We start from the raw sequence: 27,947 nt of genomic DNA on the forward strand, positions 1-27,947 counted from the left end.
ATTTACATTCAGATGCTTGGCAATTGATACATATTTATGACAGCCACAGTGTCCCAGTGTCATGTGAAGTGACCAAAACCTGCTGCAACCACCCAGCAGACAGGGGGAATAAAAACCACACCCACACCCACCCACCCCTGCTGTCATCCTCAACAGAAATGCTCACAACAATGAAAACCTCGGACAGGAAGAAGAGCGCCGCTGGGCGGGCAGGCAGGTGTCTTGCTCGGCTGCGGCTTGGGGGGCACTTTTTTCAGTGCCATTGTAACTTCAAACAGTCACTAAGCGAACTGTTGTAAGTCTACCTGTAGTTCATCACTTTTTTCCTTTTGGGGGGGGTCATCAAGTTTTTGACACCTTGCTAGGCGACTGGTGGTACTCGGATGTTGCCATATGCTAAAAGTGGTACAATGGGTGCAGTACTAGGCACAGCTACAGGGCAACCCAAAGAAATACATCAAAAATGTAGCTTGGATAAAGGATGTGGACAAGAGTAAAAAAAAATCTGTAATAAAAGAATTTAACAGCAGAAATGATGGAGAAAGGGGCAAGAAGATCGTGAATAGTTCAAGACCAGGTGAAGATAAATTGCACGATGTTTTGTTGAAACATCTGATTGGTCTATACCCGCTCATTGTCAAGCAATTTAATAATATACTGCAAGGAGATGAAATTGAACATTGGTTAACATTAGACAAGGCCTATCTGAATGAAAGATCCAACAAAAAGGGCAGCACCAGGCAAGTACAGGCCAATTACCTGCTTACCAACAATTTTCAGATTGCTAAAAGGTGTGGTAGTTGATGCAGTTCAACACTGAAAACAAGTTCTTTCCACATGAGCAGAAAGGAAATTGTCCAAATAGCAGAGGAAAGATCTCAGATCCTAATTGACAAAGTGATTTTGAAAAAAACATAGAGGAAGACCAACTTGAATGCAGTTTGGATTCATTACAACTAGTCATTTGATTCTCTACTAAACGACTGGATAATCTAGTACCTAAGTAGAACAAGAGTCAATAGAAATATCAGAAGTTTTATGCAAAAATCAGTGGCAGAATGGAAGACACAATTGCCAGTCAGTGGTGATAGATTGGGACAAATTAATTTCAAGAGAGAAATCTTTCAAGGAGATTGACTGTCATTACTGCTGTTTGTTATTGCCCTGATTCCTGAAGGATGTGAAGATGACACACGGAAGCTAGTATAGCATGAAGGTTTACTGAGTACTGGAGAGATCACACTGGCCTACAAGAAAGACCACCCAATGTACCAGTACTTTGTAATGGTAATGGTCATGAAGAAGAGAAAAAAAGAAATGGAAAGACAAAGCACTACATTAAAAAAAAGGCAAAGTAGCTAATATCTGCAAGAAATATCATTAGCAAGTATTGATGGGACGACAAAATAAACAAAAAGAAAATAAAGACAGTAAAATGCTCTGTGACTTTAGAATTTAAACACAAGTATGCCATATACACATCAGATTTAAACACTGTCAATAAGAAAGACACAAAAATCTGGATATTGGATGCTGCAATACCTGGAGAGAGCAGAAGAGAAGAGAACAAACTGGAGAAAATCAGAAAGAATGAAGACCTGCAAATATAACAACTGTAAATATACTGTCAATAGTGCTAGTTGCCTTGAGTGCAATCCCAAACATCTGAGGCACTACTTGAACACCATCAGCATTGGCCAAATTACCATCAATTGATTGTAAGAGGCAAGTTTACTTTGAACAAAGTATGTTCTGCAAAAATATCTTTAACACCATCAAAAAACATCTGCCTAGTCCAAGTCCTTGGGAAGGACTCAAAAGGTGGATAAAAATGCCAAATCCCGTCTAAATATCTGGCTGATTGTGCTATCAGCCACAATAATAACCACTATGGTTACTAGCAAGGCAAAAATGTACAGTATAACAAATATTCATAAACTGTAGTCTATGAACATGTAATAATGAACACAATTTTTCACAGCCAGAATATATAGGTAGTCCTCACAACAGCAATTTGGACTAGAATTACTGTGTAAGCAATGTGGTTATAATGTGCAATGTCATGTGACTGCATTGCTTTGTGATGGCTATCCTGGCACTTCCAGTTTCTGTCATCATCCCAAGACATGCAGGTTGTTAAGTGGGAAGTGGTCGTTGTCCCAGGTAAGGCATGTGGAGGTGCTGCTGGGGGTATATGTGAGGGGAGTCCTAGGAAGGCCAGGGTGAGCTGCATGCATGAGTCAAGGGAGGGCTTGGCAAACCCAGCACAGACTGTGCAAATTTCAGAAGACCCTGGAGGCCATAAAGGCTGCGCATATTATTTATCTTTGTTCCACAGTCAACATTTACAAATGAAAGTAGGCATCCTATTAAGCTTTGATACTGTATATCAGGGGTGTCAAACTGCCGGCCCACAGGCCGGATGCATCATGGTGAAACTGCGCCCACCCCATTGCCAGCAATGAAAAAAAAGTCACGATACGTCACAACACGTCACGTGACGTTGCGAGTTTGATACCCCTGCTGTATATGATCAATCCCCAAACCAACAATTTTAATTTAAGATACTTTCTGGGAATATATTTACATAGAATTGTTTGAAGATCAGTAGTTGTGATCATTGGTACTTGTGATTTAGACCACTAAATTGTAACTATCCTTTGGTCGTCCATATTTCTGTACCCAAAACTGGTAGTTAGTCTGGAAAAAAATTGTAAGAAAATATACATACAGTAACTAAATAACTTTTTTGTGGAAGGAAAGGAGAAATTTATAGCCTGAAGTTCGAAGTATGTAGAACTGTGGATTACATAAAGCTGCTTGAGGAAGTCTGGCTGTTTTATTTATAAATATTTTTCTTCCTTGTCTTTCCCCTTACTTGTATAAAGAAGGAATATAAATGAAATGTATAGAGCTCTTTCATGTATACATTTAATTTCATTAGAGCAGTTGGTGAAGTTAATTATAAAATTAAATACAATAATACTTGCAAAAATAATAGTTGTAGTTATGGTGTATGTTATTTCCATAAAAAACAATCAGGCTTATGGTTGTTTGGGCAGCTTGCATGAAGCAGATTAATGTGATTCAGTGCAGGCTACAGCTGCTATCGCATTCAATTAGTTCTTCTGGAGACTGGAATTTCCAGACAGTTCTGAACACTGGGAGGGGAAAAGCTCTGCTGACGTCAGGAACTGCTCCTGGGAATGTTTTGCATTCCTCTTCCTGGCAGTGGTCAGGTGGCTTCCAGCAAGAAGGAAGGAACAACCTCTTCCACAAAGGAGGAAAATATTGGAAGAGGGGGAGGCGGAGAACAGCTTATAATACAAGTATTGTGGAGGAGTCACTTTTATTGTAAGCCAGAATTGAAATTGGAACCAGATGTCTTGCATCTAAAAGCTGCATACATGTTAAATACATCTATTAATGATTATAATGTTTACAGTGTTTGGCTGTCTGCCACCTTTTAATCTCATTGATCTTTAGAGAGAATAAAAAAAGTTCAGAAAAACAGGTTTGTTACAGAGCTTTTCTTTTTAGATCACAACTGAAAAAAATGCTACTTAGTGCAGAAGTTGAATATAATATTAAGCAACCAGCATGAGTGACTCTGTTTCCCTATAAATGCACACATATACAAACATAACATTTATTTCTGTTAAATAATATGTGGTACCCTAAAAAGGCATACACATGCCTGTGCAGTTGAAATGGTAGGTACTCATAGGTATTATAGCTCCATTTATTTGCAAAATTGTAGAGCAGAAAGGTGAGAAATAGAATAATAAATACCATCTGTAGTCCATCCAATGAAACAGCATGTATACTTAAGACTATATTAACTGTCAGCACTGCTGCTTATTATAGAATCAATATTGAATGTTCGTTACAGAGAACTCTTTTTAAGAGACTTGCCATTTCTCATAGAGCTGCTATAAAGTTTATTGAGCAGGTGAGGGCTATGAATCTGTTTATGGCATACAGAGTGCAAGGGCAAGTGATTTTACATATTATGCTTGGGGGATGATATATTCCATTGTTTGTTTTCTCTTGTTTTGATCTGAAGAGGTATGTTGATGGGATCAAATTGCAGTTACTACTACCTTCTTTCTCATTATGTAATCATGTTGCTATGTGTAATAAATAAGGATCTCAAGCTAAGGGTAAATGATACCAATATTGTTACTTAAAATGCATTAAGCATAGTTAAAATCCATGTTTAACTGTGATGCAGAAGGTACTCTATTTAAGAACTTGGACTGAAACTTGTTAGCATAAACTGAATGTTGAAATTCTGAAGAGAGTTTAAATTTTGGAAACAATATATTTGAGTATCTGTTCATTTATGGCAGTTTTAGTTTTGTAATACACATTGATTTACAGTATATTTATATTATGAAAAATGGTGAAGAGACCATTTTTATTCAAAGCATCATATAGACGTTGTTGCTTTTTTATTTCCTCATACTATATTGTAGGATAATTCTGTTTTCTGTGCCTGTTGCTATTTGAGAATGTTCATATGCTGTGTTAATTCCATAGGAACACCCTATGGAAAATTCTCCAGAGAATTGTGCAGGTTACCTGTGTTAATAGTACTGCACCGTTCGGTGTTGTGAAATAATAGCCAATAAACCGAGAAACAATACAGACATAGGAAACTATTTGTAGGGAGATTGTCTCTTTGGAGGAGTTTGTACTCCCCTCAAAATATCAGTTTTATAAATTGGATAGATACTTTGACTAAGTATTGTTGTTTTTATTGGACACAGGTGGTCTTGGTTATTTAACTGGCTGTATCAACTTAGATAAACTAAAGGTCTACTGTCAGCTGGCCAAGTGGAGGCCAGCCTCTCCTTGTGGTCTTTGCTTATTTCAGATGCCTCCAGCAAAGCTGCTACTGGAATTCTAACATCTCCTGACCTTATTTCTTTTTCCTGTTTCTCTCCAGCCATCATCAATACTTCTGTGTATTTCTAGACTTTCTGAGAAAGTAGAAGATGTTCTGCTGAGTTGCCATTCTATTGCAGCTGTCTTCTGCTACTAGTACCTGGCATCCTCACTTGCTCCAGCATCAATCTTTGAGACTGTCAGAGGCCTGCTGTCTAGCTGCTTTGAACTTGCTGTCACTTGCTCCAGCAGGCTCTTAATGTGGAAGAAAGGACTGCCTATTTTTCCTCTGTCCCTCTTTTCTTACCTTACTGAAGACTACAATGTGCTACAATATCATCCCTGCTTCCCACTTCATTGCAGTCTGTCTTCTGGTTACTGGTGTTGCCTTCTAATGCTGCTACGTCTCTAGGTTCCTTTCTGTTGTCCTGAATCTTTTCGTCCTTGTTCCACTTTTCTGCAGTTAACAGACCACACTCTGGTGACAAATGTCTCCTCTGCAACAAAGGAGTCATACTTACTTGCAGAGCTTCTCTTCTTTACTAAAGTAATTGATCATTATATAGCAATTGAGCGTTTCCCAGTAGTATTCAGCTGGAGTCTCAATAAACATGGTGGGAAGAACGAACGTATCATTCTGCAGGATTGCAGTGGGTCCTCTTGAGAGAATTAATTTTAACCGTTATTGCTTTATTTAGGGCCAATTTGTTGTAGTGGTTAAGGAATTCTGGTGCTAGTTCTCTGTTAAGCACGAAACCTGGCTAGGTGACTTTGGGTCAAATACTTTTTCTTAGACCAGCCCTCCTAACAGGATTGCTGTTATGGATAAAATGGGATAATGGAAGACTACCATGTTTTCCTGAAAATAAGACCCGACCAGAAAATAAGCCCTACCATGATTTTTCAGGACGCTCTTAATATAAGCCCAACCCTCAAAATAAGCTCCAGTTAAGTTCATCAGCTAGATGGATGCATTTAGTACCGTATTTCCCCCAATATAAGCCCTAACTGGAAAATAAGCCCTAGTGTGTCTTTTGGACCAAAAATTAATATAAGACTTAGTCTTATTTTTGGGGAAACATGGTATATACACTGCCTTGGATTGTACAAAATAAAGTCAGGAAGTAAACTGAATAATAAATTGCTTGGGGCAAATTACATTTTCTCACATTCAATTATTACACCATAGTCATCAACTGTTTTTTGTTCAAATATTCTCTTCAAATATGGCGAAGCATAATGCTACAAAAGGAAGGATCATTTGTATCTCTTTTATAGAATAAGCTCCTCAGAGAATCTTGCCTAGGTTCTGTGTTGTGCCTTGTCAGCACTGGATGAAAACTTTTTAATTTTCTTTGAGATTTTAAGAACAATCTTCTGTTCTTTTAGATATTTCACTTTTATTAGTTTTACCTTGGCTTTACTTACAGTGTCCTATTTTTGTCCATTTTACCTTACTTTAATTATACTTTACATGTTCAACTTTTTATCCATGTGGTTATTCTAAATATGAAATAATGTAGAAAATGCTTCCAGTAAATATGTTTCTTATGACAGGTATCATATTTCATTGTTAACCATATACATTAGATTTAAGAATATCTCAGTCAGAATTCTAATAGTTATATAATCTGATACTGTTCTAAGCAGTATTTAGTGCTGAACAGAGGGAATTCCTGTTATTATTTTTCTTTCTTCACTTGTAGCATTGCATTTCTGCACGAAGAGAATGGCTGAAAACAGTGTGGTTGGTAAGCTTTCCAAAAAACTAAATTGAATGCTTATGTGACTCCAGTGAAATGTGCATAACTGTATGTATTTCCTGGTATATGCTGAGTTGAATCTGCAGTTTCCAGCTATATGGGAGGAGTTACACTGAGGAATTTCCAGAAATGTTGAGAAGTGCTGACTCATAGTACACAAGCAGTGATCCAACTGAGGTTAGTTTCAGGGAGGTTTTGGAGTTCTTGGCTGAAGCAAGTGAAAAGTATTGCAATACATACAGTTTTATTTTTAGCAAGGTAGTGGGGAAGCTATGTTGCTTAGCATAAAATGATTGCTGACCAACATTTTACAGTTTGTGAGATATTTTCTTTATCTATTTTTAGCATTTGGAAAGCAAGCTGTTTTGCTGAAATTATTGGTCTTTGCTGTTTTTTCCTCAGGCGTGTTCTAAGAAATTTTCATCTGTAAATGATGCCCTGACTTATTAACCCTATTTAACAATGGATTTAAATAAGCATTTATCGACAGTCCATAAAAATTACATGGAATTGTACTATCTATTTGTTGGTGGTTTATATATTTCAAAAACTGGCTTGTTTAAAAAGAGTATAATACTGTAAAATATTGTCCTGTACTGTATTTTATATAATGCATGGTGAGGTGTTAGTACTTTATTACTCAATGTTTCCAAAGCATAAAGATTCTAAAATAGAAAAAGAGCTCTCAATAACAAGGGTCGCATGAAGCCATACCCCGAAGTATGCCATACTGAAAATAATGGCACTTAACTCCCAAGGACGTATGAATAAAGCCTCAGCCTTTGGAATTCTTTTTAAAGTCAGAGTTTTTTTTAGTTTGTTCTTCTACTGGAGTGTTTACCCAGGCATACTTTGCAAATGCACACATAAAACTCATGAACATATATTTAGAAGTTCCTATCTAATGTTTGGTTTGAATTTCATCTTGTGTATTGTTCCAAAGCCTACTCTGATATGTCCAGTGATAATTTGAAATGAGCACAAATATTTGGCCACTATTGTTAAAAAGAAAAGAGTTTTAAATGTTGCTTTATTGAGTAGAAACTGAGCTTTTATGTGGGATTCAATTTTCAAGGAGAGGCTTGATCTCCATTATTAGATTGTTGATTATAGTTTTTAAAATACTAATTAAATTACACATGTAATTATAGAATTGATTATTGAATATTATCAACATATATAAACAATTATATAATAGTATAATTTATAATTGTTATAAAACAGAATATAATTTCTTATTCACATTCTCTTATTTACACAAAGCAGAAAGCAAACAGAAGAAATGGACCAAAAGCATGTTCTTTTTAAAATTGTTTAAAGATGGTTAGATCGTCTGAAATCAGTGAGGCTGAAGGTTAATTGTTGCTCAATTAAATTTCTTTTATTTTAATGAATTATTTTTATGCCTGGATCCAGTTCATTGTGCGCTGAAAATTGCTCTGCTAGCTGCAATGGCTTAATAATTCCTAAGCCTGCTGAAGGAAAACAAAGAATGAGTTGCGATTAAGGCCTACATTGTGGCAGTAAGAGCAGCAAAACATCAATATATTTCCGCAATTATTACATTCATAGAGTGTGCCTGACAGCCTTGTTTAAGGTCATCCAGTCCATCCATGGAATCGGGCTCGGAGGATCATCCTTAGGACCCTGGAAAGGAGTTTGTGCAACACCTGATGAGATAAAATTGGTCAGATTCTCTCTCGTTCTGAGTCAAAGTGTGATGTAAGTCCATTAGATATGCCTGGGAAACAGATCCTTTTACCTGGGAGCGATTTAGTCTTGTTGGACCTGAGGAAGTGAACAGAGTCCTCAGGATTGTTAGCACAACTACTTGCTGCTTAGATCCTTTTCCCTTTTGGTTATTGAAAGCTTCCAGGATGGTGACTTCTGGGTGGGTGCATGCAGTGATTAATGCATCACTGCAAAAGAGGGCTTTCCCAACACCCTTTAAGGAGGCCATGATCACCTTACTGGACAATTCTTGTCCAGTTTCCCACTTTCCTATCTAGGGATGGGGTAGTGCATGTGTTAAAGGGAGAAAATGTTCCTATACAGAAAATTTAACATTGTATATCAGGTTATTACATAAATTGTAAGAATAACAGTCATTCAAAGGTATACAAAGTTAGCTTTTATTTATATAGTTAGCTTCTATATAAAGCTTCTGGTTCAAAGGGTTTTGTACTCTGCATTCTGTGCAAGACTATGCAATATGTTGAATGTAGAAAGAACATGCTGTTTTGTCAGTGTTTGGTGTAGAGCTTGGAATTTATTCAGAGTGGAGGAGCAAAACTCATAAATGAAATGTCAAAAATCATGTTTAGATGTTTATACTTTCTGTAATGGGTACAGTCTGTAGTTAAAGAACATCCAAGATTGAATTTTAAAATACAGGCCAAATAACTGATTTTTAATTGATGTAGAGAATAAATACAATATACTCAAAAATTAATTTAGGCTTTCTGACAAGCATAATTTAGAAATGTATAAAATTCCAGTTATACTTAGAAGAGAAAAGCCAGGATGAGCAGGAACATTCCACTTTTGGCAACTTTAGCAAGTTTTTGCTCTGTGTCACATTTGTTTTGCAGAAAATCTCAAGTTGCTATAGCAGACATGGCAAGTAATATGAGATTTGAGATTGAGATTTATTAAATTTATATGCTGCCCTTCTCCCCAAGGACTCAGGGCAGCTCACAACAATAAAAAATTAAAAAACATAAAGTACAAAATTTAAAAAAGAAACAATGGATGTAATAAATAAATGACAATTTAACCCAATAAAACCCAAATTTAAAACCATAGTCAGTCCAGGCCCGCTTGTTGGAACATCCATGTCTTCAGGTCACGGCGGAAGGACCGAAGGTCAGGGGCCGTCCGCAACTCCGGAGGCAGTTCATTCCAGAGGGTCGGCGCGCCCACAGAGAAGGCTCTCCCCCTAGGGGTCGCCAGCTGGCATTGCCTAGCCGACGGAAACCTGAGGAGGCCGACTCTGTGGGAGTGAACCGGGCGAAGGGAGGTTGACAATGGCAGCAGGTGGTCTCGCAAATACCCCGGGCCTAAGCCATGTAGGGCTTTAAAGGTAATTACCAGCACCTTGAATCGCAACCGGAGGGCAACCGGAAGCCAATGCAGCTCGCGCAGGAGTGGTGTAACATGGAAGTATCGAGATCCTCCCATAAGCACCCGCGCGGCCACATTTTGCACCAGCTGAAGCCTCCGGGTGCACTTCAAGGGCAGCCCCATGTAGAGAGCATTACAGTAATCCAGGCGAGAAGTGACAAGGGCGTGGGTGACCGTGCATAGGGCATCTCGGTCCAAAAAGGGGCGCAACTAGTGCACCAGGTGAACCTGTGCAAAGGCCCCCCTGGTCACAGCAGTTAGATGGTCTTCCAAGTTAAGTGAATCCAGGAGGACACCCAAGTTGCAGGCCCTTTCTGAGGGGGGCAGTACCTCACCCCCCATCAAAAGAGATGGAACATGTTGGACAGTACGAGATGCCGGTATCCACAGCCACTCGGTCTTGGTGGGGTTCAGCCTGAGTCTGTTCCTTCCCATCCAGACGCGCACCGCCTCCAGGCACCGGGACATCACGTCAAGGGCATCTCGGGGTGGAGATGAACAACTGGGTATCATCCGCATATTGGTGAAACCTCACCCCAAAGCCATGGATGATCTCACCCAGCGGCTTCATATAGATGTTAAACAGGAGGGGGGAGAGAACCGACCCCTGAGGTATCCCGCAAGAAAGGGGCCTCGGGGTAGATCTCTACCCCCCTGCCAGTACGAACTGCGAGCGGCCCGAGAGGTAGGAGGAGAACCGCCGTAAAACAGTGCCTCCCACTCCCAACCCCTCGAGCCGTCGCAGCAGGATACCATGCTTTACCACACTGAAGTAAAAAAGAAGACTAGAAAGTGAATACATCATGAAAATGAAGATATTAAAGACCAAACTCAGTGGAGGAAATACTATCAAGGCAATTACCACCTAGACATTTCAAGTCATTAGATACACAGGTGGAATAGTAGACTGGATTCAAGCAGAACTAAAAGACCTTGATAAGATGAACAAAAGAAGCTAAAGTGCTCTTGGACTGTAAAATTCACATAAATATCTGCTGCCCAACACCTAGACTTAACAGTTGTTAAGACAAAAAAGTTTGGTTAGTAGACATTGCAATATCTGGAAACAAAAACAAAGAAACTGGAGAACATCACAAAACCTGCAAACAGAAGTAGAACAACTGTGACAAAAGGAAGCAAAGGTTGTACCAATTGTAATGGGTGGCTTGAGTACAATTCCAAAACATTTGGAGCATCAATTGACCAGCATCACCATTAAAAAAACTTATCAGCAATTGCAAAAGGCAGCTTTACTTGGAACAGCTTATTTCCTATGATGATATTTTTAATGTTGTTAAACATCTGCCTAAACAGGCGGACAGTATGCCAAATCCAGTCTAACAATCCTGCTGTGCAACCAACCATATTAAAATGCAGAAGACTTCTACGTTGCTTTGTTTTCCTCATTTAGTCAAGATATTTTAGTCCAGAGAAGTAACAAACTAAGAAATGTTGGAGAGATTCTCCCATACCTCACGTTCTAAACAGAAAGGCTTCCAGTATAGGCTTTCCCCAGTTCTTTAGTCTGAATGTTAAACACGAGGCTCATTCAGATTATCATAGTTTAAGGCAAAATGAGATCATCTTACTCATTTTTTTAGACATCTTTTCAAATTCTTCTTTCAGTTAGGTCTGATTAATACTCCCATATTTTATCCTTATAGGATTTTGGATCTTTTCCACTGAGGGATTTTATTGTTGATATATTTTAGGAAGATGGGGAAATTTTGCAGGGAAATTTAGGTTCAAGAAACTGAAATTAAACTCTTAAAATCTTAGAACAGGAATCCCTGACAGAGATATGATGTCATGTAGATTCAGCTCCAAGGTTTATTAGTTTTTAGAATTGGTTATCTTCCCCCAAACAATAGATTTGATAGGTTGTTTATGAAAAGAGTTCCTGTTCTGAAAATAAGATGGGGGAATGGGAACATATTAATATGTATGAAAGAAACTTATGTACAATTAAAGCTTATTTCAATTATGCATATTTTAGTTTAATTAAAATAGGGCTGATATGGGGAACAGATTGCCCAATATTGTTGAACTAAAGCTTATATCTTTAAAGATTCTCTTGTTGCTGCCAGAAATTTATTTATCTGTAATACCTGAAAAGGTTTTGTCATGTATTATTTCCAGGTTATTGTACTCCCTACGGAGGGGTGAATGGCACCTGTTCTAAGAAAATAAGTTTAAAAACCATCTATTTTCTCAAGTTTTTAACTGTTAATTAAAACTGCTAATTGCTCATTATAAGATGGGTGGAAAATAAATTCAATAAATAAAGTTAATGATGTTAATTTTTATTTTTACATATTAACTTTGTTTTTATTATATTTTTAAGTTAACACCTTGTGTGGTTGTAGAAAAAAGAAAGTAATTTAATAAATGTATTAAAGATTTTATTTTAAAAGTTATTCAGCAAAACTCTTGGTTTTTACACTACCTTTTAATTTTTGGATAAAGAGTGGAATCCTAACCATTTTGTTTTCATCTATTTAGACTAAGACTTGCTTTGGTTCTAGTCTTCTTCTCTAATTCCAGTATTTGATTTTATTAATGGAGTCTTCTTTAGTAATGACTTTGACTTGCTCCATTTCTTACTTGGCGTATTTTGTAGGTTTGCTCCACCTATTTATTGTGAGATAAATGTTTATTTTGTTGACAGTTGGCCTTGGTTCCTCAATAATTAAGTAGATTTGCTGGTAAGGAACTATATTTCTGTTTTAAAGCCTTCTTTTATAAAGTAGGTTTCAAATTACGCTTGCGATGATGAAAAGTGTTCCTCTCACATGAAATTGAATGCTTTTTTTGTGTATTTTCTTAAATACTCAAGTACTCCTTGTGTTTGCTATTTGGCCACTTGCCTTCTTCAGAGTATTGTAACTGGCTAAATGAGAAGAATTCCTTGTGAGCATGGTATCCTGGAAGAGATTAGGTAAGAGAGAAGGGAAATCCCCCAAGATGAATCAGTTGATTTACATTTTATGCAAGAATATGGGCTCTTAGTTCTCCATGTAACGTTCCTTTAATTTCAACTGTTCTTCCTAAACGTATTGAAAATGACAAAATGTTTTAAGTCATTTTCTTAATTTTCAGTTTCCAAGTTAGCTTGTTTGACATGCAAAGCTAAATCTTGTATTAAAAACATACATAAAAACCAAAAAATTCAACAAGATATGAAAGCAATCATAAGATTAATGTCAGCATGCACAATTTTTCAATCTCAAATTGGAGCTTATTCCTCTTCCCCAATATAAATCTGGATCCTAATATGGGGGGAGTAGGTTGATGTGAACAAATGTTCACTTCAAACTAAGATGAATTCTCTTTAGGCAGATCCTAGAAAAATTGGAAGAGTAGAAGAAAATAATTGTCAGATAACAATATATATATAAAGTTTATTTACATTTTCTTTGTGACAGCAGTATGATTTCTGCTAGGTTGTGTCTTTCATCCATTTATGTGTGCCGCTATAACTAATTGCTACTGGGCAGAACTCTTTAAATACTTGTGAACATCAGTAATTCAAATAATTCAAATTCAAGTTAGAACAATTAATCAGTGGAACAACTTGCCTCCAGAAGTTGTGAATGCTCCAACACTGGAAGTTTTTAAGAAGAGACATGACAACCATTTGTCTGAAATGGTATAGGGTTTCCTGCCTGAGCAGGGGGTTGGACTAGACGACCTCCAAGGTTCCTTCCAACTATTCTATTCTATTCTATTCTATTCTATTCTATTCTATTCTATTCTATTCTATTCTATTCTATTCTATTCTATTCTATTCTATTCTATTCTATTCCTATTCCTACTCTACTCTACTCTACTCTACTCTACTCTACTCTACTCTACTCTACTCTACTCTACTCTACTCTACTCTACTCTACTCTACTCTACTCTATTCCTTCCAAGGTGGCCTCTCATACAGCTTGGAAGACCTGGTTATGCCATAGGACATATATGGAATATGTCACAGAGCCTATAAGATGGTTAAATTGATGATTCAGATGATTTTAACTTTGGCTACCAGTTATACAGTATATTTATGGGAGTGTAATTTATAGTTCATGTTTTTAACTACTGTTCACCAGAGTCACAATGTTAAGATGGACGGCAGTGTGCATTGAAATAAATAAACAATAAAATACTTATTACCTACCCCTTCCTTTGGGACACAGATGCGGGTTCCCTCAACCATGGTTGTACAATTTTATTATTGTTTAATATTAACTTTTAATACAACCAAAGAGAAAAATTAACAAATCCATGAGAAGTGGATGAGAAATAAATTGAAAAATTGTTGTTTGTCCTAGCCCACGGGTATCAAACTCGCTGTGTCATGTGACATGTTGCAACGTATCGTGACTTTTTTCGAATTGCCGGAGCTGGGGTGGGCGCTGCCTCTGCATAATGCAACTGGCCCGTAGGCCGGCAATTTGACACCCCTGTGCTAGCCCCATATACTACAGTCCTGACATACAAATTGAAAATGAAGTGTGTTCCTCTGCCCTCCAAAAGTTTTATACACCTGCTTAGCTTTAGATTTTACCTATATATAGCTCAGATTGTCGAGGAAAGGGCAAATACTGAAAATGATGTAAGTGATAAAGCAGAAGAAAAATCTTTTTAAAAACCTGTTTCTCTGCTGGTTTATTTGATAATGGAATGAAGCTCTTTTTTACGTCTGCAAAGAGTTTGTGAGTATGCTGTTTTTCCTTTGATGGGAATTCTTATTTCATATCATCTCCTATTTATCTATCTACTGATTCAAAAGAGTTATTACAAGTAGTCCTTGCTTAGCAATCCTAATTTGGGCTGGCAACTCCACTGCTAAGCAAATCAGTTAAGTGGGAAATCACTTCACTGCAATTGTGCTTCCATCTGGAAAGACACAAAACACTAGTTTCACACTTTCAGGTTTTATTTGCCTTCTGACCCCACCCCCCGCCCCCACAGAATGCTCCACTGCCTGTATACTAACTTGTACCCATTAAAAGCAATATGGTCACACTAGAGTCTGGGGCTGGGAGCCCTGGATGTGCTACCCAAACAGCTTATTCTCTTGAAACCCCTTTCTCTCCAATCTCTGCACTCTGCAAGGATGGGAGGATCAGGAAAAGAAAAGAAAAATCAACTTTTGTAGGCAATCTCTCCCTTGCATAACCCTTTTCCATTGCTAACATGATCACTGCTTTCTTTGCAGAAGAACAGATTACTTTTTGCAATCCCTTTCTTTCCTATCTCTGTCCTCTGTGAGGAGGGATGAAATCTGCCCTTTGCAGATATAGCATCACAGAGGGAAAAAAAGGTTCTTTCCAATTTTAAATAAACCTGTGTAGTATCAGAACTACATTGATTCATTTGTGTTTCCTGATTGTTTCTCAGTCTGTAAAAGTAAAGATGATTGCAGATTAGCTTCATCGTGCTTTGTGAGGGAGTAGAAATGGAGATGCCCACATTTGCAGGTTAAACGTGCAGTATTTATATGGCTTTATTGCTATACTAGCAGCAACTCACTATTTTCATTTTCTAAAAGTGCTCTGGGATCTTTATTGGCCCTTTTTCTGTAATGTCAAATCTGGTGTTTTGTATTGTTGTGTGCCATCTTTCCTTTAATATATTTAGTTAACTTAGAAGGTGCAAACAGGTATGACAGCTGGTGGGTCATAAAAGAGCCCCCCAGGACCTTCCTCTGATCCAGGTTTTTCATATTATGGTACATATTTTGAATTGTGCTTTAATGCAGTATGATTGTGCTTTATGTATGCATGAGAAAAAAATCTGAGGATTTAGTGTGGCGTAGGTGAAAAACTAAAATAAGAGAATATAAACTATTTCTCCTCCTTATTCACTTTTCAGGCTTTAAGACATACACCCCCTTCCTCATACATCAACAACTATAGTATAGTTCACTACCCTAAGGCCAGAGCAGCCAACCATCTCTGCCATTTTTGTTCAGCAGCAGGATACTGATATGATTTGTATAGGATTTCTTATTTTTGTCTAGAGCCTATCAAGGTCACTATTTCCTGCATTCCTATAAGCATATAGAAACTTAAAAAAGGAACTTATCATTGTAGTTGGCAGTGCCAGTTGTCTAAACCCAAAGGATGAACAGAGATGGAACAATGCTATACAATCTAGAAACTTGACAGTTTTCATTTGTAACATTTCCTAGAGAAGCAAGAAGATGTTGCCTGAGAAATGTGATACTAATTACCTTTCACCTTTTTTCATTTGCATATTATATTCAGGAAATCTAATCTACTTATGTAAAAATATATCATTGGAAGGGACAAGGCATACAAAATTATGTCTAGAGGCATCCTGGATAGTTAGCAAAAATATAAGCTGCCCAATTGCCAATTAAAGGTAGTCCTCAATTTATGTCCATTTATTCAGTGACTATTTAAAGTGATAATAGCTTTGCAAAAATGAACTTATGACTGGTTCTCAATGTTCTGGCTGTCAGTGTCCCCATGATCATGTGATAAACATTCAGGCCCACCCACATTTACATCTGCCCCCCTGCTGCCCCCAGCTCATCTTAATTGTCTTCTTAGACTGGGAAAAAGTCAAAGTCTCCGGCAAACAGGCTGGTTGGTAAGAGCTGTGGGCAGGATGGTGGATGCTGCTGGCAGGCATTAGGAAGCACAGAGTTTAAGTCATAGTATGGCTTTCCCCAGCACTGGGGCTAGAGTAGGGGTGGGCAACCTTGGCTCTTTTATGACTCGTGGACTTCAACTCCCAGAATTCCTGAGCCAGCCATGCTGGCTCAGGAATTCTGGGAGTTGAACTCCACGAGTCATAAAAGAGCCAAGGTTGCCTATCCCTGGGCTAGAGGCAGGCTAGCATTGCTGGGGGCATTTGGCTGTGGTGCTGGGCATTTGGCCAGCTGGCCCTGAATAGGGCTTCTGGCCAGCCAACGCTTGTAGCCCTGGGCCTGAGGATGATTAGTGCTGCTGGGGCTGGGACTTGAAGCACTCTGGCCATGGCTGGGGTCTGAAGTAGAGGGCAGGGGAGCAGCAGAAGGTTGAGACTGCTGAGTTCTGCTTCAAGCCCCACACCATGGCAAGTCCCATGCCCCTAGTGCACACCTATTTCTGGCCCTGGTGGTGGTGTGATTCAGCGTCAGCCTGTGATACCGGCAGCTGAGTCTAATGATTCTGAAGAGGAGGAGAAGGAGGGGTTTGGAGAGCCTTTGGTGTCAGAGGGAGGCTCTGATGCACTGCGGGATGCTCAGCCTGGCCCCTCCCGTCATGTTCCGCATCAGACTCAGCTGTGTGAGCATGAGGTATTGGACATAGATGATTCACAGCTGGATCTATTCAGGGATGCTAGGAGCAGGAGGCAATCCAGCAGAGTAGAGCATAGAAAGGTCATGAGGCAACTCGGTGAGAGGAGAAGAAGGCAATGAGAAGCCACGCCTTGGGACTGCTGATAAAAGGGGAAGGTGTGGGAGGTGCTGGTTGCTGAAGGCAACCATTTGAAGATCTTCTGCTAGAGTCCTGGTCTGTTATTCCTGTTTAACTCTTGTTTGAACTTTTGGTTTAACTCTTATTTGAACTTTTGATTTCTTTGTAAATAAATTTGGTTGGGTTTTTCCAGCCTGTTTATAAAAAGGGGTTGTCCCTGACATTCAAACAGGGCCGGTCGTAGGCTGGAACAGAACAGCTGGCTTGCTTGCCAGGGACTCCTGAAGCTTACCATGTCACAGTCATGGCAACTGGGAGTTCTGGGATATCAGTTGCTAAGTGATGCAGTTATGTGATATCATGCTTTAAAACCACATCACTTAGCAGTGGAAATCTTTGTCCCAATTTCTATCATAACCCAAGGACTGTTTGTACAGAGAGGAAGTTCTGCCTTCAGAATCCTTCAGCACGGGCGGGGGGTTGAGAGGGGGTTATCCACAGATGTACTACATATTTTCTTGGTCTGTGTGTGTCTGTGTCTGTGTGTAGTTTAAACTATGATTTGCTGAATACATATGACATATAAATCATAAATGTCTGACAATCCCGAAAGATTAGTTAAAGTTTAAAATATTTTTATTATCATATTATGTCATATCATATATCATTATCATATTTTTGTTTTGAGCTGCTAGTAATTCTACAGTGTAGTGATTAAAGCTGGCCATAAAATGATGTCTTTGTAAAACATTGACGGAGTAACTGATAGTCAGGAAATAGTCTCCCCCACACACAAACTTTTTTTCTTGATTTCTTTTTAAAAATAAATCTTGTTGAATTATCCAAAATACATATCGAACTTTATAAAATTGAGCAGAAATTTCAATTGTTCAGCATTACAATTCATTGTAAAAATGTTGTACTATGAAACAGGCAATGATCATGATGCTTTGAATAAAAGGGGCATTATTCAAGGCTGTGGGGTTATGTAAGGACAATTTCAGAGTTTCATCTTTACTTTGTATTATGGAATTGTCCAAGACTTCAGAATAACTTCAGCTTAATTGTTTATCTTCCTGAATCCATTTAAATGAATAACTTATTTTATTCAAGATCTCTCCCCAATTGTTTTATTTTATTGGCTTTTTAAAATTTACAAGTATGTTATCCTACATTGTTTTATATAATTAGATAAATCACAGAATCATAAAAAATACTCATATATATGAAAAGAAGGTTTAATGAAAAGAAGGCCTAGGGGTGGCATGATAGCAGTCTTTCAGTATTTGAGGGGCTGCCACAAGGAAAAGGGTGGAGTCAAGCTATTCTCCAAAGCACCTGAAGGCGGAACAAGAAACAATGGATGGAAGCTGATCAAGGAGAGAGCCAACCTAGGACTAAGGAAAATTTTCTGACAGAACAATTAATCAGTGGTGACTTGCTGTCAGAAGTTGTGGGAATTCCATCACTAGAGGTTTATAAGAAGAGATTGGACAGGCATTTGTCTGAAATGTTATAGGACAGTGTTGGCAAACCTTTTAGACACTGAGTGCCCAAAAACCACCCCGACCCCCTGCCCATCCACGCCCTGCTCGCCCACAGGGCCACCTCCACCGCCTGCCACAGCAGATCGCCCAGGCAGCCCTGCAACACCATGGTGGCCATGCCCTCTGCCCGTATCCCGCAGCATCATCTGCGCATGATGGGGCGCAAGGCTGGAGTCTTGTCCTGGCTGCCCGGCTGCCATGTCCTTGGCTACACTGGTTCATGTGGGCCGTACCCAGGGCAACTCCGGGGAGGCTGCTGGTGAGGGAGCCACAGGGGGAAGCAGGGCTGGGGTGCATGCCATAGGTTCGCCACCACTTTTATAGGGTTTCCTACCTGAGCAGGGGGTTGGTCTAGAAGACCTTTAAGGTCCCTTCCAACTCTGTTATACTGTTACATCAATCAAGGCACTTTAAATCCAGGAAAACTCCAAACTATGTAATCTCTTAATGCTTTGAGGGAAATTACCGTATTTTTCGGACCATAAGACACACTTTTTTCCCCCAAAATTGGGGGGGAAAACGAGGGTGTGTCTTATGGTCCGAAGGTGATCCGTATGGCCAGCCCCAACCACTGCAAGTGGAGCACGAATCGGCACATGCTGAGAAACGCCGATCTCACGCTCCTGCAATCTGCCTTGCTCGGTTTCAGCTTCCCTTGCTACAAGAGAAAGCAGGCTGAAACGGAGTGAGGGAGATTGCCAGGAATGCGAATCGGCTGATCTCGCTCTGCTGCAATCTCCCTCGTTTCAGCCTGCTTTCTCTTGTAGCAAGGGAAGCTGAAACCGAGCGAGGGAGTTTGCAGGAGCGCGAGATCGGCCGATTCGCATTTCTGGCAATCTCCCTAGCTCCGTTTCAGCTTGCTTTCTGCAAGAGAAATCCGGGCCGCAGGGCCGCCTCCGCGGGTACTGCTCTAATGCAGAGAGGGAAGGACAAAGAGGGAGGGAGGGAGGGGAGGGAGGGAGGGAAGGAAGGAAGGAAGGAAGGAAGGAAGGAAGGAAGGAAGGAAGAATGGGAGAGGGAGGGAGAGAGAGAAAGAGAGAGAGAAAGAGGGAGAGAGAGAGGAGAAAGAAATAGGGAGGGAGAGAAAGAGGGAGAGAGAGAAGGAGAAAGAAAGAGGGAGGGAAATAGAGGGAGAGAGAGAAGGGAGAAAGATAGAGGGAAAGAGAAAAAGAGGGAGATGGAGAGAAAGGGAGAGAGAGAGAGAGGAGAGAGAAAGAAAGAGGGAGGGGGAGAGAGGGAGAGAAAGAGAAGGAGAGAGAGAAATTAAATTAGTAACATGATTGTTAAGTGAATCTGGTTTCCCCACTAACTTTGCTTCTCAGAAGGTTGCAAAAGGCGATCACATGACCCTGGAACAATGTAACCATCATAAATATGAATCGATTTCCAAGCATCCGAATGTAAATCACATGACCCTGGGGATGCTGCAACAGTCATAAGTGTGAAAAATGGTCATAAGTCACTTTTGTCAGTGTCGTCGTAACTTTGAACAGTCACTAAGTGAATCATTGTAAGTCAAGGACTACCTGTACTTTATCATTTTTTTTCCTTTTTTGGTGGGGGGTCAAGTTTTTGACACCTTGCTGGGCAACTGGTGGTACTCGGACATTGCCTTGTCCTAAAAGTGGTACAATGGATGAAAAGGTTGAAAAGCCCTGTTTTAGTATACCGGTACTATTTGGTTCAGAATTTTTTTTTCTTGTTTGCCTGCTCTAAAAACTGGGTGCGTCTTATGGTCAGGTGCGTCTTATGGTCCGAAAAATACGGTATTTTCTAAAAAAATCAATGTTTTTCTTACTATAATAAACTAGAGGCCTTCATATAGTTGGATGATATCTGCCTTTTGCCCCTGATTTGCTCAAATTTTAGGATATGGAGTGTAACCCACATAATTTAAGAGAATGGTAGATATAAATTAATCTATTTTAACTGATCCTGTAAAAATAAATAGAAAGGTATAGGCTAGATTTTAAAAGTGTTCTTAAGGTTTTTCTAAAAATAAATCCTTTTTTAAAAAAAATGATGCCATCGTACACAGCAACTGGTATTTATTTCTTAAAACTTACATTTTTTATATTCTAAAGAATCCTGGACAGTGCCATGGACTATAATAATAAATGTAATTATAAGAATATAGGTAGTTCTCGACTTACGACTACAATTGAGCCCAACATTTTTGTTAAGTGAGTTTTGCCCCATTTTACAACCTTCCTTGCCACAATTGTTGAGTGAATCACTGCATTTGATAAGTTAGTAACCCAGTTCTTAAGTGAATCTGGCTTCCCCATTGAGTTGACTTGTCAGAAGATCGCAAAAAGGTGATCATGTGATCTTGGGACAAAGCAACAGTTATAAATATGAACCAGTTGCCAAACATCTGAATTTTGATCACATGATCATGGAGCTGCTGCAAAGGTCATAAGTGAAAATGGTCATACGTCACATTTTCAAGTGCCATTGTAACTTTGAATGGTCACTAAGTGAAATGTTATAAGTCGAGGTCTTCCTGTAATGATAGAATCTATTCTTGCACTATACTGGTTTCTATTCCTCAGTATTGTACTTCTTTTGGGAGAAAAGACAGTGGCCTGTTCATGTGCCAATTTGAAAATATGCAGCTGTCCAACAGTAGCAAAAAAAACATGATTCTTATCAGAATGTTTTGTTTCTCATCATTTTTATTTAACTTTCACTAATGGTTGTATATGGAGAATAAAATTGACTCACTTAAACTATATATCTTGCTGATTTTGAGATTTGGTCCAGTCATACACTTACTTTGCCATATACTGTACATTCCCATTTTGTTGTTTTTACCATCCCAAATGGTTCTGTTTATGCAGCTGTCAAGCTGGGGCCTTGGGTAGAGGCAGAGGATATATAGTTTTTTTTTACTGTTTTCTTTTTTTTACTTGTAAAATAAGATTAAATATCCTGATTAAATGTATGCGGGGGACCTAAATACAATTAAACATAATTTTAATTTGCTTTCTTTGCTACTGTTACCCTAGAAGAAAAGTTTGAATATAGAATATTAAGCATAGGAAAAGTTTCTGTTGTGCTATGTTTAGAAGTTTGAGTGAACACTGTATTAGAATTTTTCTTAATTCAAATTGCTTATAATTGATTTCAACTTCCTGGGTTTATTCACAAGTGTTGTATAATCACATCTCATTAAAATTATTTGTGTGCATTCTTTTCACAATAATACATTTCGTATATATGGAACTGTATTTTGAAAAAAAGTACAGATAAAACCTCTGTAATTACTCTTAGCATTTGTGCTAACTTTATGAATTTAAATACTTTTTAAAAGAAGTAAGGAAATCTTAGAATTCAAATTTGAAATATGTTGAAGTGCAATTATCCTTTGGTGGCATTCAGTCAATATTTTAGATAGTTAAAAGTGAGCTCATTATTAATTATTTTATTAAACTAATTAAATTAAAATAAATTGTAATACCTTCATATCGTTAAAACAAATAATTTTCATTCATTGTGTTTAAGTGTAGGAAAGCAATTGATTTATAAAACTAAAGTAGATTCTCATTCAAATAATTTGAAAGTTAACAAAATGTATCCATTGTTTCAGGCAAAAACTCTTTCTGCAGAATGAAAATATTCCAGTTATCTTGAATACATATTTCAGTCAAAAGGTCACTCTTACAGCATCAACAGATATATCTACTGATGTGGACAAGCCCCTCTTGCAAGAGCCATTGCTTGCTAAAAGGAATGTATCTTTAGCCTGGATCTTTAATTTATCCGATATAAAAGACAATTGCTCTTTAACACCCGCAGTTAATCAGGTAAAGTTTATTTTGTGATTTAATGCTTTATAATAAATTGATGAATACATTTTTAAAAATAATAAACACATGAATTTGTATATGTTCCCATTTGAGCAAATTTGAATGTTTGCTTAGGAACAGGTTTCATATAATTTTTACAAGCATTTCCCCCCCCCCCCAAGTCTCTAGTACAAGTGGTCTTCATTTAATGATCATTTGTTCAGCAACTATTCAAACTCATGGGCAGCGGTGGGTGTGGGTGTGTTAAAAGAATTGTACTTATGACTGGTTCTGATAGCTCTGGCCATTGCAGCATGTCTGCGGTCCTGTGGTTGCCATTTGTGACTTTATTTTATTTATTTGTCAGATTTTTTTATCCCATCTTTATTACTTTATAAGTAACTCAAGGTGGCAGAAATACCTAACACTCCTTTTTCCTCCTGTTTTCCTCACAACCCTGTAAGGTGGGTTCAACTCTCAGTGAGTGGCCTACAGTCACTCAGCTGGTTTTCATACCTAAGGTGGGAGTAAACACAGTCTCCACAGTTTCTAGGCAAGCACTTTGCCAACCGTGGAAAACACTGTTGTTTGAAAAACAACCTGAAATCTTTTAGGGGCAAAAATAACAATAAAAATCTTACAATGACATGGTTGCATAAGTGTGTACATCTTCTTATAAGCAGGGGTGTCTCTGTTCAGAATTAACCAGTCACATTCAAACTAATATTAAATAGAACTCAGTACACACCTGCCATCAATTAAAGTGACTCTGATCAAGCCCATATAAATTTCAGCTATTCTGGTAGGATTTGTTTGACATATATAGGTAGTCCTTGACTTATAACAGTTTGCTTAGTGGTTGTACGAAGTTACAATGGCACTGAAAAAAGATTCACTTAACAACTATGTTACTAACTTAACTGCAGTAATTCACTTAACAAATATGGCAAGAAAGTTCATAAAATGGGGCAAAGTTCACTTAACAAATGTCTTAAGAACTGAAATTTATCATAAATGGAGAACTACCTGTACTCATTTGCCTCTGGCAGCAAAAGTCATGGTCTACAAAAAGCTTACAAAGCATCAAACGGATCTCCTTGTTGGAAGATATCAGTCAGGAGACGGGTATAAAGAATATTCCAAGGCATTGGACATACCATGGAACACAATGAGGACAGGCATTAACAAGTGGAGAAAATATGACACAACAGTGACATTACCTAGAATTGGATGTCCCTCAAACCTGATTTAAAAAAAGAAGAAAGCTGGTCTGAAAAGCTGCCAAGAGGCTATAGTAACATTAGAGGAGCTGCAGGAATATCTGGCAAGTACTGGCTGTGTACTACATGTGACAACAATTTCCATAGTCTTCATATGTCTGGCCTTGGGATAGGGTGGCAAGATGACAGCCTTTCCTTCTAAAAAAAATAAACCCAAGTATGGCTATAGTTTGCAAAAATTTACATCAAATCCAACAAAAGCACAAGGGAAAATGTGTTATGATACTAAGGTTGAACCTTTGAGCTACAATTCCAAAAAGTATATTTGGCATAAAAATAATTGCTCATCACCAAAAGTACACTATACTCATAGTGAAGCATGGTGGTGGCAGCATTATGCTTTGGGGCTATTTTTCTTCAGCTGGAACTGAAACTTAAGTCAAGATGGAAGGAATTATGAAGTGTTCCAAATAGTAATCAGTTTTGAGGCATAATCTTCAGTTCTCTGCTAAAATGCTGAAGATGAATAGGAATTTCATTTTTCAGTAGGACAATGACCCAAATCATATCTCCAAATAAACAAAAGAATAGATTCCCCCAGAGAAAATCAAAGTTTTGGAGTGGCGCAGCCAGAGCCTGGGCCTGAGTCCAATTGAAAATCTGGGGTGACCCAAAGAGGGCTGTGCACAGCAGATACCCTTGCAGCTTGACAGATTTGGACCACTTTTGCAAGGAAGAGTGGGCAAAGATTCTCAGGACAAGACGTGCTATGCTGATAGGTTCCTCCCCCAAAAGACTGAATGCTGTCAAACTCAAAAGGTGCTTCAACAAATAACAGTTTAAGGAGGTGCACACTTATACAAACACATTATTATAAGTTTTTATCGTTATTTTCTCCCTAAAATATTTCAGTTTGTTTTCAATTGAATTATGCAGTTTATGTTATATGAAAGATGGAAAAAATTATGAAGTGATTTATCTTGATCTGATTTTTTTTCTACATCTCAAAAACATGGCATTTTTATAGGGTGTGTAGAGTTTTTTTTTTTATAGGGACGCGGTGGCTCAGTGGGTTAGGATGCTGAGCTTATCGATCAGAAGGTTGGCAATTTGGCGGGTCGAATCCCGAGTGCTGCGTAACAGAGTGAGCGCCTGTTACTCGTCCCAGCTTCTGCCAACCTAGCAGTTCGAAAGCACGTAAAAAATGCAAGTAGTAAAATAGGGACCACTCCGGTGGGAAGGTAACAGCATTCCGTGCACCTTTGGCGTCTAGTCATGCCGGCCACATGACCACGAAGACGTCCTCGGACAAGCGCTGGCTCTTCGGCTTTGAACCGGAGATGGGCACCGGCCCCTAGAGTCGGAAACGACTAGCACACATGTGCGGGGGAACCTTTACCTTTACCTTTACTAGAGTTTTTATATTCACTGTAAGTTGCAATAAAAAATGCACATGATCTGGAGAGAGTTTTCTTTTGTTGTTCTTCTCCAAAATTGTAATTTATTATTTTCTGATATATTTTTTTTTAAATCTTACCATGTATTTTATTTATTAATCAATTTGGAGAAATTAAATATAAATGCAAATGCATTTTGTAGGAGAAAGATACAAGTAAATCGGGAAGCTTTATATGTATAATTTTCAACACTAAGCATGTGTTTATAAGCTCCATTTTCCCAAAGTATGGTTTCTTTGCCAGGAATTAGCACTTCCTCCTGATTCAAATATATATTTATTGATCTCTGCCTTCATTGTTTAAAAAACATAAACAATTTTTACAGAGTGTTTTAGGGCTATGTTTGTGACCTTATTTTTTTCTCTTGCAGACTTTTTTCTCTTTCCTCTAGATAGAAAATGAGTTGGGATAATAAGTAGCCAGAATAATTTACTACCGAAGATAATTAGTCTAAAGTAGTACTGGCAGATCTATTGACCTTGTGTGGCTGAAAGACGCCTAGATAATAATCATGTCCCTTTTTAAAAAACCCTGCCTATATAGGAGGACTTGGAAAGCAAACCATCATATCACTGAAAGAATCTCTTGATTTCTGCAGAAGGACATAGGAGCTAGTGATTCCATGCCTTTTCTTACATAAAGACACTTCATGTAGATGGGATAGGGAGTTATCTTTTCCTACTTCTTCTTGAATGGAGTGGGATTTTTTTCTGTATAGAAGCAGATGGGAACAAAGGTTTGACTTCTTTTAAATGGAAAGAAGACTGTCCTTTGTGAGAGGACAGACTGCCTACAAAATGGCCAGCATCTGTACTTCTGTTGTTGTGTCCCTTTAAGTCCTGTTTCTAGCCTGCACAACAGTTGTTGGCTGTAAAAGCAGAGCAGAGAGGTAAACTAGGAATCTTGGTATAGCCTGAAGAAGCCCAAAGCAGATAGAGAAAAATACTGTTCTCCGGCAGTAGAACTCATAAGGAGTAATAATTGAAGGAGCAGTAGGAGGAGGTGTAGTAGAAGTGGGAAAAAGTAGAATAATGAGCAATACTAGCCTTTGAGTCCTTGGGTATGTGTTGCTGAGGGACCTGTGTGGTTGTGCTGGCTCTTGTGCGTTTTGAAGCCCACTGACTTGGGTATATGTAAAAGTATCCATGGCACAGAGGGAAGGCAATCTTCTTTCTAAATAGAGGAAGGGTTAAGGAAGATGGAATTTGGCTGAAGGTCCACTTTTGGGTTGGATTTGACTCTGCTTTAAATAATCTTACAAGTTTAATAAATCATTTTATTATCTTAATCATCTGCCATTATTTTCGTATTTCTCTTATGCTAAGCATGAACCAAGTACTTTGGGCTTCATTAGTCTTCCTTTTAAACCTTCCTGTTAAAGGTTTTTTCAATAGAATAATGTTCTTTTATCTGTTTAATGATTGTTCCTTGTTGCTTTTACTTTCCTTGGTACATAATGTATAAATATATGGGAGTATTTCATAAAAACAAATGTGTTTAGGCCTCATGCTACTTTTACACTGAAGCTAAATTCTCTATTTTTCGAAATGGACATAGCCTAGTTTTTGTTCAGTGTTATCCAAAACATAAATTGATTTAATATAAGGATGATATCCAACTAGTTCTGGAATACATTCTGAAAACATAGTTAAAGGCAGCAAGATGGAGGCATTGCATGTCTTTCACTTCTGAATAAATGGGCATGATCCCAATTTTATAGCCCTGCGTTTTGAGGCTATTGCTGCCATATTTATCACTGGGAACTGTTTCACCAACTCTGATAAACTAGGAAGAACTAACATGTATACTTTGGCCTTTGGATTTCTTAAAATGTGATAATTAATTTCCCAATATTTGTGTAGTAATTTGAGGATTTTTTTTTAAATAGATTTCATGTTCCAATATGAAGGCTTCTAAAAGTACAGAGAATTGTTTCGATATTGAATCCAAGGTATCGATTATTTCCTTGAATGACTCTCTTCTTGATGTTGTGGAGATGCAAGGGACAACTGAAAGCACTGCAATCCAAGTCCAAGTGGTTATTCAGAGAGTCTATTATTTGGTTGTTGAAGATGGTTTCAGATGTCATCCTCATGGAAGTAATCCTCCCCAGAACATGGCACCATTTTTAAAATCAGACCTTCAGAATTTAAGGTAAGTTAAAAGAATGTGTATCTGTAATACTGAAGAAAACTTAAAAGGAAATTGAAGCTATCATAAACTTGTTTTCAAGCAGAATAAAAAAATCTTGATTATTATTGATGCTTTAATGCACAAATAGTATAGAAGCTTTCTTTGAAATAAACATTAAAGTTGGTTTAAATCCTTTGGGTTGCTTAAAACACAATGCAACATAGTGCTACTTCAAATATTTCTTATTTGAAGTACTGTCCATTCCAGAAATCTTTTCTGAGTTTGGAAGACCACATCATTTGCTCATTCAGATCCATTTGTATTGTAAAATATACAATTAGGATCTAGACATGGAATCAAGACCTAGATCAGTAGATTCATTAAACCTGTTTTCTGCACAAAGTGAAAGTAGTTTCCAGGATTTCACACAATGGTGTTTTAGTGAACCGAAAATTAGTGAAAATGCCAGAGACTGATGTTGGAATATACTACACAGTCTGTAAGGTTATAAAATTATGTTTTAGTGAGAAGATTGAAGTAATAAAGCATAAATGGTAAAGCTGACTTAATCATTGTTTAAAAGCTGAGATTTTCTAAGGCTGAAT

At 38.1% G+C, this 27,947-nt stretch overlaps 1 protein-coding gene across 1 annotated transcript in view; it reads left to right on the forward strand.

Annotated features, from left to right (window-relative positions):
• SPIDR (scaffold protein involved in DNA repair) overlaps positions 1 to 27,947 on the forward strand; it is a gene marked incomplete at its 5' end in the record, with an annotated part of 189,903 nt that overhangs the window by 88,643 nt on the left and 73,313 nt on the right. Inside the window, 2 exons of the mRNA XM_083360314.1 lie at positions 22,334 to 22,550; positions 27,098 to 27,363. Coding sequence (XP_083216440.1) covers positions 22,334 to 22,550; positions 27,098 to 27,363 — 483 coding nt within the window. The remainder of the gene's footprint in view (positions 1 to 22,333; positions 22,551 to 27,097; positions 27,364 to 27,947) is intronic.

Source organism: Vipera ursinii (genome assembly GCF_947247035.1).
Source record: "Vipera ursinii genome assembly, chromosome: 3".
NCBI lineage: Eukaryota > Metazoa > Chordata > Lepidosauria > Squamata > Viperidae > Vipera > Vipera ursinii.